At 39.3% G+C, this 19,817-nt stretch overlaps 1 protein-coding gene across 1 annotated transcript; it reads left to right on the top strand.

Annotated features, from left to right (window-relative positions):
* The first annotated feature begins 1,935 nt into the window (after positions 1-1,935).
* slc34a2b (solute carrier family 34 member 2b) lies at positions 1,936-10,883 on the top strand. The gene is made up of 13 exons (XM_017423381.3): positions 1,936-3,517; positions 3,770-3,821; positions 3,929-4,060; positions 4,485-4,613; positions 4,761-4,904; positions 6,037-6,148; positions 6,232-6,427; positions 6,511-6,606; positions 7,426-7,537; positions 8,432-8,599; positions 8,886-9,002; positions 9,099-9,223; positions 9,551-10,883. Exons 2-13 carry the CDS (start codon positions 3,776-3,778, stop codon positions 10,094-10,096), a joined length of 1,923 nt encoding a protein of 640 aa, XP_017278870.1. The 5' UTR covers positions 1,936-3,517; positions 3,770-3,775; the 3' UTR covers positions 10,097-10,883.
* The last annotated feature ends 8,934 nt before the right edge of the window (positions 10,884-19,817 follow it).

Below are 19,817 nucleotides of genomic sequence, written 5' to 3' on the forward strand. Positions count from 1 at the left end.
GTCCAAATGTGCTTATCTCGCTGTGTCGCTCAGTTACTAACATCAGCACCTAAACTGCAACTGAAAATGTGGTTAACTCTGCAGCTATAAAACAGGAAAATTAAACTGCACAGCTAGAAACTTCATGGGTCAAGGGTGATCATCGTTGTGTACAGGGTGATGGGGTCAAAGGTCAAGGGCACAGGTAACCCCAGTTATGTTTCTGGATGTGTTTGCTTGTCTGTCTGTTAGCAAAGATCAGGTAAAAACTGATGAATAGATTTGGAGCAAATCTTCAGGAGATGTTGGAGTTGTTACCAAAAAAAATGGAATAAAGTTTGGTGCTGATCCACATTATGATCCAGTTCGCACTGTTTTTTTAATCCCGCTGTGGCCTTGGTGGAGGTTTGCGCTCTCTGAGTGCTTCTAGTTCGGAATATCATCACTGCTTCCATGTGGCACAGCAGCACAGTTAGAGCTGTCGCCTCAGAGTGAGAACGTTGCAGGTTTGCCTTTTCTGTGTGGTTTACATGTTTTCCCCGTGCACGTTTGGATTTTCTCCAGGAACTCCAGTTTCCTCTCACAGAGCAAAAGAAAATGCATATTAGGTTCACTGGTAACTAAACTGGTAGCTAAATTGTCCCTAGATGTGAGCTAGGTCACTAATTTAGCCAACAACGATATTTTGTTAGTTTTTACATGCCAACATGATTTTTATTTTTATATTCTGGATCTATAAAGATTCAGAGGAGTTCACAGGTTTTTCAGGCTTTTGCTATTTAAGGTCTAAAGAGATTAAATCTACAAATAAAACACAGCTACAACAGGTTAAGACACATCATGTAAGCCCCGTATTTCTTATTATATCAAAAAAAAAATCCTAATTTGCCATTTAACAAACTCCTGCAATTATTGTGTTGTCATTTCTTTATCTTAACTTAGAAAAGTCTATAAACTTGATTTTATTTTCCATCAACTCAGTGAACTTTTTTTTTTATTACAGATGCTGTATTAAATCTATCATGATTATTTTACTGCAGATGGGGAGCAGCTGAAACCCAATCAAAGTTTAATCATTTACTTATATTCACACCATTTATTTTAGATGTTGTTACAGTCCTATCTCTCTCACTATAAATACAGATAAATACAGTGAGCAATAAACATGGGCAGGAGTGTGCGTTATCTACAGAGCTGTAAACCACTGCATGTTTGTATGCTATGAACTGTATGTATGGGACAGTGAGTGTATACATGTGCAATGTGCCTAAGTGAAGATAACAGATTTATGTTCAATTTTGATTACTTGTTAACTGGAGACAAATATGCAACAAAAAATGGTGAAAAGTTGCACCGTATGGAGAAATGTCAGATAACCTTTGATGACCCTGTATTATCATTACCTGTCCTGAGCTTGTGACTTTTTTTCCCTTTTGCTCGACATTACTATTTCAAAAAGGGACATTCAGTTTAAGACTATAATTTTTTTTTATTTTGTTTTAGAAAAAAATAATAAATCAAAATAACAACAAAAACAAACCTTTAAAATAAAACTTCAGAGCAGGTGTACCCCCCCCTCCNAATTTTTTTCTGCTTTGATGTAAATAATTATAATATATAATATCTGTATTACATCAAACTATAATCTATTTATGTGCAGTAAACATTTAAAATTGTTTTACCATTTTTATTATATTTGCATACTTACCTTAAAAGCAAGTGTCACTTCATAAGATACTAAACATTTAAGTACCAACACATGATTATCATATATATATATCATATATATCATATATGATATATATATATATATATATATATATATATATATACACACACACAAAAGCAGAAGTACAAAAAAAGTGAAAATCTAAATTTTTGCCATAATTAAGATTTACCTAAAATGAGTACATAAGGACCCCATCTGGCAATCCCAGTAACTAAAATATGTAATAATTTTCCTAATCTAACTTTTAAATCAAATGTTTTTAAGAGGCACGTCTTCTGACATAATCCGTTGTCTTAAAACACCTATTTAACCACTTTCTCTGTTGGCTGTCGACAGGAAATCCCTTCGTATAATGTTTGGCTTCATTGTGAAGGTTGGGGATTCCCCCTTTTAAATTTAAGGCTGGAACTCAAGATGACGTCACTACAGATCAACTCAGTATTGACTAATTCATCATTGAGACTCATTCTTCCATCATGGGTCAGATATATATTCCTCTTTCTTTTTTCTGTCGACACGTTCTAAAAAAAAACAGGTTAAAATAGCCACGATATGCCACTAGGTGGTGAGATCGTCCACATCAACAACATCCCAGAATCCAGAGAAAGAACTTGATTAAGATTCTCTCAGAATGCATTTTACGTAATTCAGCATACAATCAAAATTTAGAGGTGACAGATCAGTTTTTCTCATCAATAACTCTGTTTGTGTGGACAAGAGTCACAACCACAGCATAAAAGATCTGTTTTTTAAAACTATCCAGAGCAGTGTGGAGAGGGCCCGGGATGTGATGGTTCCCCGCTGAGATCAGACACCACAGCCTCGGCTCTTCTTCTGCTTAACAACAAAGAAATGCAACATGATTCAAACCTCCTCTGTGTTTTAGGGAACCCTACAGAACCTTCACTCAGTGCTGCAGTATCCAGTCGCACATTAGTTAACCATTACACTATACAGCTACAGTTTCTGTGGGAGTTCTCAAAATATTGCAGCTTTGTTTTAAGTAGTTTCCATTAGGAGACAACATTGTGTTTGCTTGAACCCCCTCATTAGTTTTGCTCTGTGCATCACTATTAGGCTTATTATGATGTTTAATTAGCAAATTTTGAACTTAAGGGACCATGAGTACCACCAATGGTACTTGTACCACAGTTGCTCTAAGTCCAGGGACATGGTTGCACAATTTCATCTTGATTGAAATCTGAGTTATTTTATTTTATTTTATTTTATTTTATTTTATTTTATTTTATTTTATTTTATTTTAATTCTGAATAGAGAGAAAATCTTTGTAGAAAACAGGAAGCTACTGCTTTTGTTCACGGTCAGGGATAAAAGCAAGTCTTATATGCAAGGTTGGCACTTTTCCAGGCCAGGAAAAAGCCCCCCTCAGACCAGAGAAGGCCCATGAGCCAGCAGTTGATGATGACTGTGTTAAGCTACTGGCAATTAGCAATTTATAACTGTTGGATGGTTTTGTTTTGTAGATTTAAATCATAAAAAATGGATGCAAAGCCGGGGAGGGAAAAGATGACCTAAAGAACGAAATCTAGTCGTTTTCTGGCTCTGACCTGTGATGTAGTCAGGCGTCCTGGTCTGTGACTCTGATTACTCCTCAGGTTATTGGGGCTGTTATCAGCTGAGAGCTGCAGCACACAGGTAATCCTCCGTGCACTCTGCCCAGAGGCGCACGACCTTCGAACTGCGGGCGGCGGGCGCGCGCTCCGCAGCCGCGCTATAAGAGCAGCGTCAGGTGGGACCGACAGGTGAGACTCCAGCTCCAGCTGCGGACACGCTGGCGCACAGCTGCAGGTGAGGACTCTGCCTCGTCTTGTTTTTCCTTCCTTCACAAGATGGGCTGCGCGGGTTGAATGTCGTGAAAGTGGGGGGTTTTCAAAGCGCTTTAAAGCTCATTATTATCAGGTGGTGTTTTGTTTTTAGCCTGTGAGTATCCGGGTTATTACAGTGTATCAGGTGCTTTTGTTCTTTTTATCCCAGCTTTTTTTTTTTTTTTTTGGTTATCTACAGTTTTAACTCTTTGTTCTGTTTTCCTTTGCTTCTCAGACAATCATGGCTCCAAGACCAGAAGAGGGGACTCAGTCCACCACCGCTATAAGTATGTGATTTTCTCTGGGAACCTCATGAAACTCTTATCCTAAAATACATATTTATATATAAGTCACATATTTATATTATAAGTGTCATCTGTCTGTCCAATGACAGATGACAAGGCTCGGGATAAAGACGAGGTCATCCCACCGGCCTACTCCACTTTGGACCTGGTGAACGTGGACCCTGCTGAGGATGATCCCTGGGATCTGCCCGAACTCAAAGACACGGGAGTCAAGTGGTCAGGTGGGTAAGGTAGCCGGTCATTCGAAAGACTTAAAGGTCCAGCGTTCCTTAAAGGAATGTCTATCGCACATCCCCTTTCATGCCAGAGTTGTAGACTAAAATCTGTCTTTTTTTGCTGAGAAACATTGAAGTTATAGCCATTTTGGTCAAACCTTGAAAGTAGCTTTATGTGCAGAGTCTGAGCTTATTATGCAGTATGTGTTGTGAATGACTCTTTTTTTTTTTTGGGTTGATTTGCTGTAGTGTCCATTTTGAATTGGGTTGACTCCAAAAGTTAATCAGTTGTTGACGTCCATCCAATGATTATTTTCTGACAGTATCATTAAAATCACAAACATCACCTTCACCGTTCGGCAGTAGGTGATTAACAATCATCCCTGACTCTGTGTTTTGGTTTTTCTTGTTTGTTTTTCTTCCCGTACAGATCTGGACACAAAAGGAAAGATAATGAGAGTTCTTACTGCATTGGTGAAGCTGGTTCTGCTGATTGGATTACTCTACCTGTTTATTTGCTCTCTGGATATCCTCAGCTCGGCTTTCCAGCTAGTGGGAGGTGAAAACATCATATTCCGTCTAAAGCCGTAGGCTCATGAGCCAACCTTGCACATTTACTGTACTCGCCAGCAACTAAAGCGGCTCCAACGAGGTGCTTTTGTGTTGGAGTGATGCGTTGCTGAATTGAGGCTGTGTGTGCATACAGGTAAAGCTGCTGGGGACATCTTCCAGGACAGTGCTGTGTTGTCCAACCCTGTGGCCGGGCTGGTGATCGGGGTGTTAGTCACAGTGCTGGTGCAGAGCTCCAGCACCTCCTCTTCTATTGTGGTCAGCATGGTGTCCGCTGGACGTAAGTAGACTTCACCAACTCACCTATTCAGACACTCAGAGCAAGCAGCAGCAACTAAAGCACATGCATGATGCAGCAAATCTGGGCTTTTGTGTAGCTTGGATTATCAGTTAAAGGGACAGTCTGGAGCAGGCGTCTACAAACTGCGGCTCTCACATGTCCTTTAGCAGTGGCTTTCTTTACCTTTGACACCCCCCACCCCTAAAAAAAAAACACTGAAATAAATCACGTTTATATTTAAAACTGCTACTTTATGAGTCATAGAAACAAGATGTGGAGGAAAATTATCGCAAGTCTCTCTGCTAACACAGAATTAAAAGTCAAGGTTTGCTTTTGATAAAATCTTACTAAAGGTTGAAGTAAATGAAGGGCTCTGCTTTTATTAAGAGAAAATAAGCAAGTCACAAACATCCACCAAACATGACCTATATTCACTCTAATGCTATAGTTTTTTTTAAGTGTATATTTATATTAATTTAGAAATGACTCAAATATGTGCACATTGTTTATCAAAGTGGGTTTAAACAATTTTTTTTCTTCTGAAGTTGTTCTTTTCATTTGTTTTATCATGAAAAAATACTAATAAATGTCAACAACGTGTTCTTTAATGTCAGAATGCAACTAACTATGGTTTTATTTATATGTCGTGTTCATATCACAGTGGGCTGAGTATGTTTAAACTTAAGAGTGAGTTTTGTGGCTTTGGACACATTTTTAGAGTGGAGGAAAAAAGGAAAAAATGCGTCTTTAGGTTGTAAAGAGACAAGAGTCTTCATCCAGGCTATGCTAATAATTATGCCTTTACAATTAAAACACCATTTTTACCATTTTATTTACTAAAGCAAATTTGTAAAAAGCCACAAAATCCACCTTACCAATAAATTAAGATAACAGAGTTTAGAAGATGTCATTTACACTTTATGCATACAATATGCTGCATTTTCTTGCAACATATTTTCAGGCTTTTAGATCAAAACTTGAAGAATGATAAAAGCAGCCCTTCATTTGACTAGCTATTAACCTAGCCTGGACAAAGACTTTTGCCCTTTTTTCCATATCTAGTGCTCTATGGCTGACGTCACGGACTATTCCTTTAATAATGTTGGTTTTGCTACTATTTCCTGTTCTTTAGTGCTGGATGTTAGGTCTGCTGTACCGATCATCATGGGCGCCAACATCGGAACATCGGTCACTAACACCATCGTGGCCGTGATGCAGGCGGGGGAACGAAATGAGTTCCGCAGGTAAACCAGAGCAACGGGTGAGAAAACAGACCCACAGGGAGAATACGTGCAACCTGTTCACACGTGTACTGCTGTACTTTCAGAGCGTTCGCCGGCGCTACGGTTCACGATTTCTTCAACTGGCTGTCGGTGATGGTCCTTCTGCCCTTGGAGGCAGCCACGGGCGTTCTGTACAAACTTACCCTTCTCCTGGTGGAGTCTTTTAACATCGAAACCGGAGAGGACGCTCCCGACCTGCTGAACGTCATCACTGACCCCCTCACCAGCTCTATCATCCAGGTAACACTCAAGCAATGTTAAAAACTGATGCACAATTCTGACTCAAAAGGATGCGTTGTTCTGAATCAAGTGTTTTCTCTTAGCTGGACAAGTCTGTTATCACCGGCATCGCAACTGGTGACCCCGACGCACGAAACAGGAGTCTGATCAAGAAGTGGTGCAAAACCAAGACAAACATCGTAAGAAAATCTCTGTTATCATAAATGAATCCAATGGGCGGGTGACTGTTATCAAAATAAATATCTCATGAACCAGTGGGCAATTTTCATAAATTGTGCAGAGAGTAATCGTTGGCTGTTTGATGGTGACCTTCAAAAACACAAAAAAATGGCTATGACTCAATCCACTTTACAAATACTGAGCTAAAATCTGCTGTGGTTGTAGCTGGGACTGATCCCCAACACATATTCTGAGCACTAACAGATTATGCAGCAACATTAACTTTACCTGGAGTCACCTCTGCCTGTCTGTTAGCAAAATATCTCATGAACCATCCACCAGAATTTGATTAAACTTTTGTAAAATAATCATTGAACATGCCTCTCCAATTGATCAGGTTTTGGAGTCAACCTGATTTAAGATGGCCTCTACAGTCAACTGAACTCATGAAACACAAAAATGCCTATAAGTCAGTCAGTTTTACAGATATGGAGATAAAATCTGACGTGTCGATAACTGAGACTTGTTCACAACATATAGTCTAAGCGTGACATCTCACATAAGATTATTCATAATGTCATTTTCAAGGTTTGTCAAAAATGGCCAAAAATTGATCATTTCTCAACATGAGATGATCGTAGTTTAAAACTCATAAAAGGTGGCAGGTGATATGCATCCCATCAAAGAATCACCTTTAACCTAATGACTGTTCTGATATATATTATACTTTTATTTATGAAGGGGAAAAAGTCTTGTATTGCAGTGATAGAAGGATGCTTATCTGCAGCTGCAGTAATCGTTGTGTTGTCTCCTGTTTCTGTCGCCTCCCTCTCTGTTAGACTTTCTGGAATGAGACTGTGGAAAGCTGCCCCGCTGGCGTCATATGTTGGGAGGAAGGAAACCAGACCTGGGCTGAGCTGAACTCCACTTCAATTGAGGAGCTAGAAAAATGTAAGTGTGCCTTAGTGCTTGTCTGTGGGGGGAAGAGGGAGATAATGGAGGCAGGGGACATTCAGAGAGCAGTTGGGATTACCTGATCCACTAAAGCTCAGTGAAACATGAGCGAGCCAGGTCGCCACAAGAACGTCCTCTGATAGCAGGACAATGCAAGCCTTTGAGATGTTGCTGTGCTTCAGGTATTACCCTCAATAGGTCTTTTCATGCCTCCTCGTCAAAGCACCTGAGTACCTCATGACTGTGAGACAGACCACTTCCTCAGTGTTATCTGCCTCCAATAAAGAACCTTATTCACTGCTTTGTTTTGTAAACAGAAATACTGTTCATTTTTTTAAATTTTGACACACTAAGAAAACTTATTGTACAGCTTCTGTGAACATTTTGTCCCAAACAAATGAAGCTTCATGCTGTTCTCAATATTCAGCAAAAAATGTATACAGCATGTTTTATACCAAAACCTTCTTATGTTGAGAAATGGCAGAGTTGGAGGTTTGGTTAAACCTTGAAAATACTGTTAATTTGCTCAGATATGGCAAGACATCCTGCTCAGAGTATGTGTTGTAATTGTTTCTTAGCTACTACATGAAAATTCAGCTCAATATCTGTGAAAATGACTGAGGTATAATAGCCATTTTTGGAGCTTTCCAAGGTCGGCTGACTGCGGCAGCCATGTTAAAGTTAGTCTGGAATTAATCAGTCGTAGCTAGACATCCAGTGATTATTTTCTGCAAGTATTATTAAAATTCAGCCAGCGGTTCATGAGATATGGGCAAAATCATTATCGTTCTCGTTTGGCTTTCAGCTGCTCTAAAAAGGAGCCATGCACGTGAATCTCTTTTTAAATGTCACATAAAGCTGATGTTTTATGTTTTTAACCATGCTCTGCAGGCAAACACATCTTCGTGGACGTCAAACTGCCAGACCTAGCCATAGGCCTCATCCTCCTGGCTCTGTCTCTGCTCGTCCTCTGCACCTGCCTCATCCTCATCGTCAAGCTGCTCAACTCCATGCTGAAGGGACAGGTGGCTTTGGTCATCAAGAAGGTGCTCAACACAGGTACAGAGCTAAAACAAAATTTTAAAAAAAAGTATCCTTGTCCATATGTTGTGTGGAGCCTGTTTGATAGTCAGCACATCTGTTTTTTTTCCGTGGTGATGCTTGATGAGCAGCACAGGCACAGCCCCTCCTGTAGCTTCTGGCTCGTCTCCAGGTGCAGCAGTCCTGGAGAAAAGCAGAAAAGCTCAGGCACAAACATAGCTTTGCAAGATCTTTTTTTGTTTGTTTGCCTCTGCTCTTCGTGTCATGTTTGTTGCTTACTTCTTGTGTATTCATATGATTGCAGACTTCCCCTTCCCCTTCGGTTGGGTTACTGGCTACATTGCAATTTTAGTAGGAGCAGGGATGACGTTTATTGTCCAAAGTAGCTCCGTCTTCACCTCAGCTATAACGCCTCTCGTTGGTAAGTTATCATGAGCATACTGGTTTCTCATCATTTGGGTCCACTTGCATTTACATTCAAATTTACATCCTTTGCGTTGTTTTTTTTTACCACCAGGTATTGGTGTGATTAGTCTTGAGAGGGCCTATCCTCTGACACTGGGGTCAAACATCGGAACAACAACCACAGCCATACTTGCTGCTATGGCTAGCCCTGGAGATACACTAGCCAACTCCCTGCAGGTAAAAGGGCCTGAAAGCTTGCACCAGTTGTCCCCGTTTGCAGCCATCGTTTTCATCATTTCATCTCAAAGTGCCCATGCTTTTATAGGAAAATTTTTAAACCAAAACCTCAGTTCAATTAATTAAATGTCCAATCTATTAGTTTGTTTAAAACGTTTGTAAAATAAATAAATAAAAAGTTCAATTGCAGCAGTTCATATGGTGGACTACGGCATCATACTAGCATTTAGCCTGAATGATAAGACTCAGAGATAGACTAAACTTATGGGCTTCTTTTCCCTTGTAATTTTCTTTTTTGGATTTGAAATCTATTTTTGCTTTGTTTAGATTGCACTGTGCCATTTCTTCTTCAACATCATGGGCATCCTTCTTTGGTATCCAATCCCCTTCATGAGGGTGCCAATCAGACTAGCCAGAGGTCTGGGGAACAAAACTGCCAAATACCGCTGGTTTGCTGCACTCTACCTGTTCCTGTGCTTCCTGGTCTTCCCCCTGTCTGTATTTGGCCTGTCTCTGGCCGGCTGGGAAGTTCTGGTCGGTGTTGGCGTGCCCATCGTCGTTCTGTTCATCGCGGTGGTCATCATCAACGTGATGCAGTCGCGATGGCCGCGCTACCTTCCCAAGGTCCTGCGCAGCTGGGAGTTCCTGCCCCGGCCCCTGCACTCCATGGCGCCTTGGGACAGGGTGGTGACGTCCTCCATGGCGTTCTGCGGCAAACACTGCTGCTGCTGCTGCAAATGCAGCAGCTGTTGCAGGAAAGGCGACGAGGAGGAAAAGCCCTCGAGAAGAAGCAAGAAGAGTCTGGAGATGTACGATAACCTGGCCCTGTCGAGGGACGAGGACTTGAATGTTGTGAGAGCAACACAGCTTTAATATCATGAAGTTTAATTTATGCACATGCATTATGTAATGCAATAACTCTTGTAATCGTCCATCACTTCTCAGGTTGTGGGGTTAATAATTCAATGATACAAAAAGTACTGTAGTGTACAATCTGTTGCCTTGCTGGAGAGTATGAACCCAACTGTCGCACATATTGTATGTATTTTATGCTGTTTTATTGTACAGACTCACTTCCTGCTATGTCTTCATCTACTGAATGAGTGGCTGCGAATACGTTGGTTATTTTATTTTTATTTTGTGTGATGTGTGAAAGTAGTTTCTGGTTTTGTTTGCATCCCCGAACATTTCAACTTTGAATGACTGATGTAGCACTTCAAATGTAAAGTTGTTTGCATATGTTATCACGGAGTATTTAAAACTATGTAATATTTTTAAATTAAAAAAATATATATGCTATTTTAAAAGGGCCTCATTGTCACCTTTTTTTATTTAGTTCCAATTTTTGTTTTGATGACAGACAAGTTCAGTATTTCTTGTATGGTTATTTTTTTAGCAGACAGCTCAAAGATGTGTTTCATTTAATGTTCATTTGATTCATGAGAGTATTAAATGGTTAGTTTGGCCATTTTGAAGTGATGTTTTGTCAAATAGTTTTCAGTAGTTTGTATCTTATCGGCTGTGGGATCAGTCATAAAGAATGGATTCTGCAAAAAGAGGAAGAAGTCCTCCTGCACGTCCTGCACATCCAATGGCTAGCCGTTAGCAGTTTTTCGGCAAATAAAACAACTTTTGCTCAAAAACAAATCATCTCCTGGTGTGAAAGAATGCTACATTAGCAAAAATAAAAGCTTTAATCTTTTAAATGAGTCCATTTGTTTAGTTTGTTCCCATTTTCTCAACACAACATTGCCCTTGTTGCTAGGCGAATGTGTGCGTGCTGAGGCGGCCGAATGTACCGGTCCGCCTGATCAGCGTTTCTCATCAGGCGTAAAGTTTACCAACTACCGGGTCGGCAGCCTCAGAACGCACACAGACATCATTCGGTTGACAAAGCAGTGACAAAATAAACAAATTAAAAGATCATTAAAACATAAAGCTTTGATTTTTGCTAATGTAGCATTCTTTCACATCACAGTATGATATTTTCGAGCAAACATTGTTTTAGAAGTCTTCAAAAATACTTTAAATAAAAAAACAGTCTGGCTAGTTACTGACCTGACTCCTGTAGGAGGGCTTCCTCCATACTCCGCGCTCTATGGACGATGTCACGGCTGAAAATGTACTAACTACTGAAAACGATTTAACAGTACATTACTTCAGAAAAGCTGAACTATTCCTTAGAGGTTCTAGGGTTCTTCTGTAGGTAGGACCTCAATTTGAAGAAACAGTTTTATCGTGACAAGTTAATGGATATCTTGAGCAGGTCCAAGACTAAAGCTGACTGCTGCTGTCTTAAAACCCCTCCGATTGCAAACAGTTCATAGCTGTTTACATGAAGATTAGTTTGTAAACTTTTACAACCCACTCAATGTCACATTATATTTTTTTACATGTACAGGAATCCCAGGGTTATTTGTCGCTAAGCAACTAGCTGTAACACTGCAGAGAGAGGGGCAGGTCTGGCAGGAATACCAAATACAAAGACTGTAAAAATGGGACCCATTGACACCCTGCTTGACACTCAGCATTAAGGGTTGGAATTGGGGGGTTAGATCACCAAATGATTCCCGAGTGTGGCGCCGCTGCTGCTCACCGCTCCCTCAGGGGATGGGTCAAATGCGGAGAACAAATTTCACACACTCAGGTGTGTGACAATCAGTGGATCTTTCTTTCTTCTGAATGTGGTAAATAGGCTGATGAAACAGCATTTGCATGAGCTGCTATAAAACCTATGAGACTGGAGATTTTTTAAGACAGCAACAATCCACTTCAAAAGATCGGAACTATCTCTTCAAGTATGTTCAGAGAACAAGTCTGTGTAAAAACACATTCCTGTTTTCATATCTGATTTGCCTTTGGACAGCAGCAATATACAGAGAGTAAATAAATACCAGCTGTGTGACACATTTTCATGCTGCACTCTTTTTAAACAAAAGCCCTGCAAAAAATAAATATATTTTAAAAAAGGAAGGTCCTGTGAATTTAGTTTAATGAGCTTAGAACTGACAATAACAAGAAGTGGTCCTGTTTGTGTACCGGAGTCCTCGAAACCCCAATAAAGCCCCTCCTTCGCCACCTACGCTGCCACTCCTGTCCCTCGTGTATTTACAGGTCAAGGTAAACCGCTGGACAGAAAGTACTGTGAAATCACACTCGAACTGTGTTTTATAGTCCTGTTTGTTAATGAATCATTACTAATAATCACCAGCGGTCACTTATAGTGCATTGGATAATGCTGGTGAGGTAAATTATAAGTATTAGTGGTTGTACTTTTCCAGACTCACATTAGATTAAATTAAGTTCGGTCATTCGTAGAGCCAAGATTTCTTCGGCAAGTACACAGTTTTGCTTTTTTTCCTGTTTTTTTGGTCTTGTTAGATGAAAACAATATGCTCATTTAGTAAAAAAAAATATATATATATATATATAATTAAGCTCAAATATGAATTCAATTTATGTCAAAAATAAAAAGGAACATTCCTCAGCCTTGCAGGCCAGTATTTTATTTTATAATGTTGCGCGATCAGTTAGCAATCAGTGTACATGTTGGGAATGACTCCTAGCTACTACCACACCAAATTTTCCCTTAATGTCAATAAAATTGACTTAGTGACAGTCCTTTTTTTGTTTGCTAAGGTTGTTCAGCTGTGGCAGCTATCTTGAATTAGACTGGCGTTCAAAGGTAACAAATTGCAGAAGTACCATACACCCGATGATTATTTTCTTGTTTCAATAAAGTTTGTCCAGTGGTTCATAAAATATCGCAGACAAAGTGTGTATAGAGATACACACACACACAAAAGTTTGTATTTCTATCCTTAGTAGGACACTGCGTTGACTTCCATTCATTCCCATAGCCTAACTCTGACCACTACACTAAACCTAGTCATCACATGCTTAACCTTAACCCTAAACTAAATACAGTTCACACCTTAGCCCTAAACTTAACCCAAAAATATGTTCCACTGTATTAGGACCATGCATTGGTACCCATAAGGACTCCTGGTCCCGACAAGGTAGTTGATTCTACCAGAAAAGGTCCTTTATTTATTTTAATTTAACCTTTATAAAAGGACTCATTTTCAAGAAAGATCTGGTTTAGACAGATAATATGATAGACAACAATAAAAACAATTAAAACAGCAATACAATGTAATAATAAAAAAAACAACTGCATAATATCCAACTTTCATGGTAGTTGGCAATAATATGTGGTAACAGTGGTATATTTTTCAGTTCAGGTAGAGCATAAAGCTTTTTTTCTTATCTTCAAAACCCCATAAAACTGAATGGACCATGTAAATAATAGTTGCAAAACTCAAAAAGACATATCAGGGAATAAAGCAAAAGAGAACTCCATGTAATAAAAAAATTGAGCTCCGTATAACAGTAGTAAATATTGAACTGTACTTTGGAAAAGATAACACTCACACAAGGCACTACTTTGGCCATATTTTAGGTTCTCTTTTGTGTTTGGCTTTGAAAGGTTTTTACTTTTAGGAGAAATAAGCGAGTTCAGCAGGTTTGGTGTGGGTTTTAGCATGAAATGTTCACAAAGTGTCAGGTCAGCTCAGGTAACATGGCCATACTTGTAATAAACATTATGTTACAGCAACCTGTTCAGCTTTTAAACCTCAGAAGACATTCCAATTACATATGCAATATAATTGTGACACTCGTTGAAGCTTTCAGGATGGAAAAATCAACGTAAATACAAATACAGTTGCTCAACGTTGCTTTTAAGTATACTACAACGTGTAATTAACTGAACGCTGAAGGTCAGTTGTGTTATCAACTCATTACAGCTTGGCAGCAGTTCAGCTGAGGATCGTAAAGTGCTTTAAGCTCCAGGATCATTTAAGATTACTTTTATGTGACATTCTCTAAAATCACTGCACTTTCTTATCCTTGATCAAAATGAAAAGGACATTTTATGGCAGACTTATCAAAATTCCATAAGTTCATGTCTTTATAATTTAACAACTGTTTCATAAAGGAACTGGTTGGCTACTGTTGGAAGGGACAAAAGCAAAAGTCGGACTTCTCATTTGCTTTGATTTTTAATCTTTAATGTGAACTAAAACATTTACTATGGAATACTTTTTAGAGTGTTGGTGAGGAAAAACTATTAATGCACAGACAAACATGCAGAACAAACTCTGCACTGATTGTCACGAGCAGTCTTGGAAAATCATGTTACGGGAGTGTGTATTTGTTTTTTTGTTTTTTTAGCTTTGCCTGCAATTACTGCAACCATCTGCAGGTGTGCACAGCCTACTTAAGTGGGCCACACCCTTCCCCTTTGGAAGAGGGGATTCTCTCTCTCTTCTCTGTTCCCTGTTCCCTCCCTTGGCTGCAGCTTAGATGTTTGTTTCCCTTTACTCCTTACTTTTAGGTTAAAAAAGCGTATTCTGTTCACTCCACCAGTTTGCTGTGTGCTTCTTACTAGGATGCATCCATTTGAGCCAGTGGGTCATAGCATAATGGGGGCTTGTCCGGGATAGGCCCTGGGCTAGAAGTGCTGTTTTTATTAGTTTTTCCCTACACTTTGTTTTGTTCAGTTTTCTTGGTTGATGAAGAGTTTTGTGGTTTCCTTTTTTTTTTTTTTGACAACTGGTGGTTATTTGTGGTGCTTTGTTTAAATTACTTTATGAGCACCCTGGTTATTTAGAGTGAGTGATTCAGCTGGGCTTTAGTTCTTCCAATGGTCATTCTCTTGCTGTTTTTCCTTTTTTGTTGTTGGGGCTATCCTAAGTAGGGGCACTCTTTGGTTACTGCAGTAAACTGTATCCTTGGTTTGCTGTGGGCCTTGAGTTCAGCATTTAAAGTTGCGTGAACTTTGTCTGGTCTGTAGGTCTGAGGATTGCTCTAATTTCTCTCTCTCTCTCTCTCTCTCTCTCTCTCTCTCTCTCTCTCTCTCTCTCTCTCTCTCTCTCTCTCTCTCTCTCTCTCTCTCCTTTAAGGCTGGTACTTCATAACCATCCTCAGATGATGGAACTTTCCTTTTTATCCTCAGTAGAAAACTCAATCTGATAGCAAGATGCTAGCTGAAGAAGTTGTTTCTTTATGAAACCTTCAACCAGCTGATGGCTAGTGACACAAAGTGGCTGCAGTGCCACACAAGAGTAGGCAAAAGCTCCGCCCATCAAGCTACTAAAGTTGCACACAAAAGCTCACCTGTTCCTTATAAGCATACCTATAACTTGCTGGTAATTACTACTATGCCAAAGGTATCAAGGCTAAAAGTCAGTTTTACAGATATTGAGAAACTTTGGTGTGGTAGTAGTTGAGAGTCATTCCTTTAAAAACATACTTTGAGAGCTAACAGATCATTCATTATTTTTGTTTAAGACGTCGGCATGCATGGCAGTGGGCAAGATGCATTCCTTAAAAGACTGCTACTTTAACTCAGTCAGTGTTTAGCCTCCTCGATAAAAGGTTTATAGAGGCAAAATTTGGAAAAATAGTGGACGAGTGCAAAAAGAGTAAAGCAAAATTGTTATAACGCACATTATTTAACAATATACAACTTAGATACCTGTTGAAATATTAAACATGTCTATTTGAAAGCATTTATTATCAATCAGATAGGCTCCAGTCAATATCCACTTTATGTAAGACTTCAATATAACAAAAACATTAATAGGTGATGCTTTTCAACAGGTAAAAAGTCAGACTTTCTTTTCATTGAAGCTCTGGGATGCTGTGCCCACCGTTCTTTCATGAAATTATTAAAGTCTAGAAACACTTGACAGTAATTCAAGGAAATTAGCACTGACATGACCTCCAATTTATCAGTAATTAACAGCGCATGTTAGTGCATGCAGATGGACAATAAAACAGATAAATGAGCTCCTGTAAACTGCTGTCTAAGCAGGACAAACAAATGAATGTTTATTTTATTATTACAGGTGTAATAAACCAAAGGTGAGACTGCATATATAGCTTTTCGACAATTAACATTAATTTTAGTAATGTCATTCATTTTAGGTGGCACAGCTAGTCTAACATTTACGGTAATTCATTTTAAGCAGTGCAGCTTTTTCTACATTTATGAAAAACTAAAAAATTTTAGGCCAGACTATGGAGGTCCTGGGTGAAGCGTGGTGGTGGTGTTTCTATGACATGGGAATGACGCACACCAGCGTTACTGGGTTGTTGAGTTTGAAGCGACCCTAGCTACGACTCCATCACATCCCCATCACACTAAGCACACTTGCAACACTCTTTCAGTGCAGCTGCTGCAAGCAACACGTCCTACCTCTACTTCTTCCACAACCAATAGGAATGCTCACGCTCTCACCACACAGCTGCAATGACCAATTGGTGCTCTCCATGCCCCAATAAATACAGTGCGATGCTAGGCTGTCCTTTTCTGTACCTTTACAATGGAAAGTAAGAATGCTTCTTCTCGTCAAGAGAAGGCCTGCTGGTTGAGGAAGGAAGAAAGGTGTATGTGGTGGAGGTTCTGAACAGAAAAAAACTCTTCATGTTGCTGAGAGGGTTTCCTCCTTCACAGCAAGGCAGAAACTGATGCTGGAGACCCAGAAAGCTCTCATATACAGGATGTTTCTGCAGACTGAGACCACACGATACCTGTGGGGGTAGCTTTGTTCTAGCCTGCCATGATCTTTTCACTCTATCCCAGAGAGTCATGCCAAGATGAGGCATGGTGCAGTCGTGGGTGAATGTTGTAGTGTCATCGGGGGTGCATGCTGCTGTTATGTAAAGTACGCTGAACCTAAAGAGTGTGGCATCGTGACTGCTTTCACACTGAAGGTTTTCCACTTTTTTTGTGATCCAGTCACTTTCTAACTGGTTGTGTCAGTGAAAGAGTGTAGTGGGGGTCATCATTCAGCGTGAAGAAGGCCTTACAAATAAAAATGTAGAAATTGGGGATATTTTGTTGTATACATTTAAATAAAAAAAATCCAACCAACTCCAAAAACATTTTGATCTAATTTGCTGTCCTTTCTCATTGTTGATCTGATGTTTGATATGTAAGTGATATTTTTGGAAAGCAGGTGGAAAAACCTTGAAAGCCACCTGTGTGTTTTTGGCGTGAACAGCCAAAACCTTTTGAAAATCAAATCTAAGCTACAATCCAAGAGTTTTGTCTTCTTCTTGTTGGGTTTTATACGTATGTATAAGCTTTATGTGCATGCTCCATGCCTCCAGTTCCTGTTTTTGGTGTAATCTTATGGCAGTGTTACAGAGTCACATACAGGTCTGGCATAGTTACTACAGCCTTTTGGGCTGTTTTTGTTGTTTTTTTTGTGTGGGTGAAGACATTTGTAGAAACAAGGCTTTGTTTACGAGGCTATTTTTTAAAATAAAAAGATCATTTTGGAAAAACTGCAATTCCGTGAGGACAAGGCTACGTCTCAAAACAGTGAATTAATGGTCAGGATTGCTGTTAATGTGCAGTTATAAAATCATATCTTCATGCTATATAGTTGTTCTTCATAGAAGTTTTATTATTTATTCTTATCTGCTGTGAAGCACTTTGTGATACACTGTTACTGTTAAAAATGTGCTCTGTAGATTTTTTTTATTGTTTTTTTTTTATTTGAAAGCAATAATCAGGCTGTTTTGGTCTTAGTGCTGCAAAGAGCTGAAGGCCCACAGGTGCACAGAGAATGAAACCCACACAGGGACTGGTTTAACACAATCAGTTCTTCATTGTCCAAGTTCTTTCCACTGGAATGTAAAGTCTGTAGTTGTAGTCAAACTGCTGTGTTTTTAAGAGATAATTTAAAACAGCTGTTGCAACATCATCCAATAGAGAAAGTATGTGATGGCTGATAAAATATTAATATCTTACCTGCTGTGGATAGCTCTATGAACGACCTCAGTTTGGAGCAACAGAGTTTAAGTATTACTGGACTGATGAGCTAATAGCTAGTCTGAAGTGCCATCGTAACACAACTCCAACCTCTGAAATTTCAAATTTCAGCTATTTTGTAAACGTTTCCATCACCGTATTGGACAAATACTTGCATCAAATTTTGAAATCTTTGAGACTGGACCAGATAGCAACAATCCACTTTGGTTGCAATCTGACTAGCCTTTAGCTTGTCTGTCCTGTCAGATTTAACCTCCATTTCACCAAACTCAGGCCATTTGAGGTCTACAACAGGTAAGATATTAATTGTTCATAACCATTTCACAGAATTTCAAAACATTGCTGGAATGTTATTTTAAGCTCAATAGTTAAACATAATAATAATAATAATAATAATAATAATAATAATAATAATAATAATAATAACAGTACATTTATTTTATTTTCCTGTTTTTTAAAACTATGTATTTTAACTTGTGGTATTAGAAACAGTCCAGACTAGTTGCATTAATGAGCTTATAAATTCTCATGTAAGAAGCAGAAGTTTAAGCACTTGTTTGCGGTTCAAAGTATCAAGGTTATTGCACCTACGGCTGAGCAGAAAAAGAGGCGTCATTACCACACCCAACAGCGGTGGCAAGGCACAGAGCACGGGTACAACATGCATCACTTTCCCAGGGTGGAAAGTTGAGCAACCGCAGACCAACAAACCGTAAACAACCTCTTGGCAACTTTCAGAACAACTCTTCCCTGCTCTTTGCCCTCCTCCACTTACTGGCAGCTCAGAGTGAAGAACTATCAAACAAACTCTGCTCTAAAGTCCAATTTAGACAAAGATACTCTTCATAAAGCACAGCAGAGTGGGTGATCCCACCACCTGGCCCACAGAGGTTATCCATCTGCACTCAGTGTGGGCGCAGAGATTTGTTCCTGAACATTTAGTACTTTTTACGAGTTGACATTTTTAGGCACAGTGCTGCTCTGACCTTGAGTCAGTCATAGGAGTTACGTTTTTATCATTGGAAATTGTTGATACAGTGAACAAGGTGTCTTGTTCTGCAGAAACGCTGATAGGATTTCTGACTTATTTCACATTTTTGCTCCTACCCACTCGCTCATGTGCTACATTTGTTCACTTACAGAGCCTATAAAATGCATTCACCCTTTTTGCTTTTTTGGTATTATAAATCTGTCATTGTCAATCTAAATTGGACTATTTGTGAAAAAAAACCTTCAGTGTCAAAGTGAAATCAAATTCCTACACCAGTTAAATACAATGTGATGGAAAGTAAGTGTCTGCATAAATATTCACCTCCTTTACAGTGACTGTCCTAATTCAACTCAGAGAAAGGATTACTGAAAGGTACAAGTCAGGGGATGGATACAAAAAATTCTAAGGCCTTAAATATCCCCATGAGTTCTGTTAAATCCATCATCAATAAATGGAAGCATTATGGGACATGTTAATCTATCAAGAGCAGGCTGTCCTCACAAACTGAGTGACTGTGAAGAAGGAGAATAGTGAGAGAGACCACCAAGACACCTGTGACTCTGAAGAAGGTACAAGCTTCAGCAGGTGATTGTCACAGCCTCACTTTATCCTTGAAGAAGGATTTTTTGTTTTTAGCAAAAAGGCCAATTTATGTTGATCGTGACTGTTTTAAAACAGCAACAAAAGAGTCAAACATGCAAGGGGGGCAGTACGTTTTATAGAAACTGTTAAAATATTCCTGGTGTTCAGCAGAT

The sequence above is a fragment of the Kryptolebias marmoratus genome, linkage group LG24, assembly GCF_001649575.2.
Source record: "Kryptolebias marmoratus isolate JLee-2015 linkage group LG24, ASM164957v2, whole genome shotgun sequence".
NCBI lineage: Eukaryota > Metazoa > Chordata > Actinopteri > Cyprinodontiformes > Rivulidae > Kryptolebias > Kryptolebias marmoratus.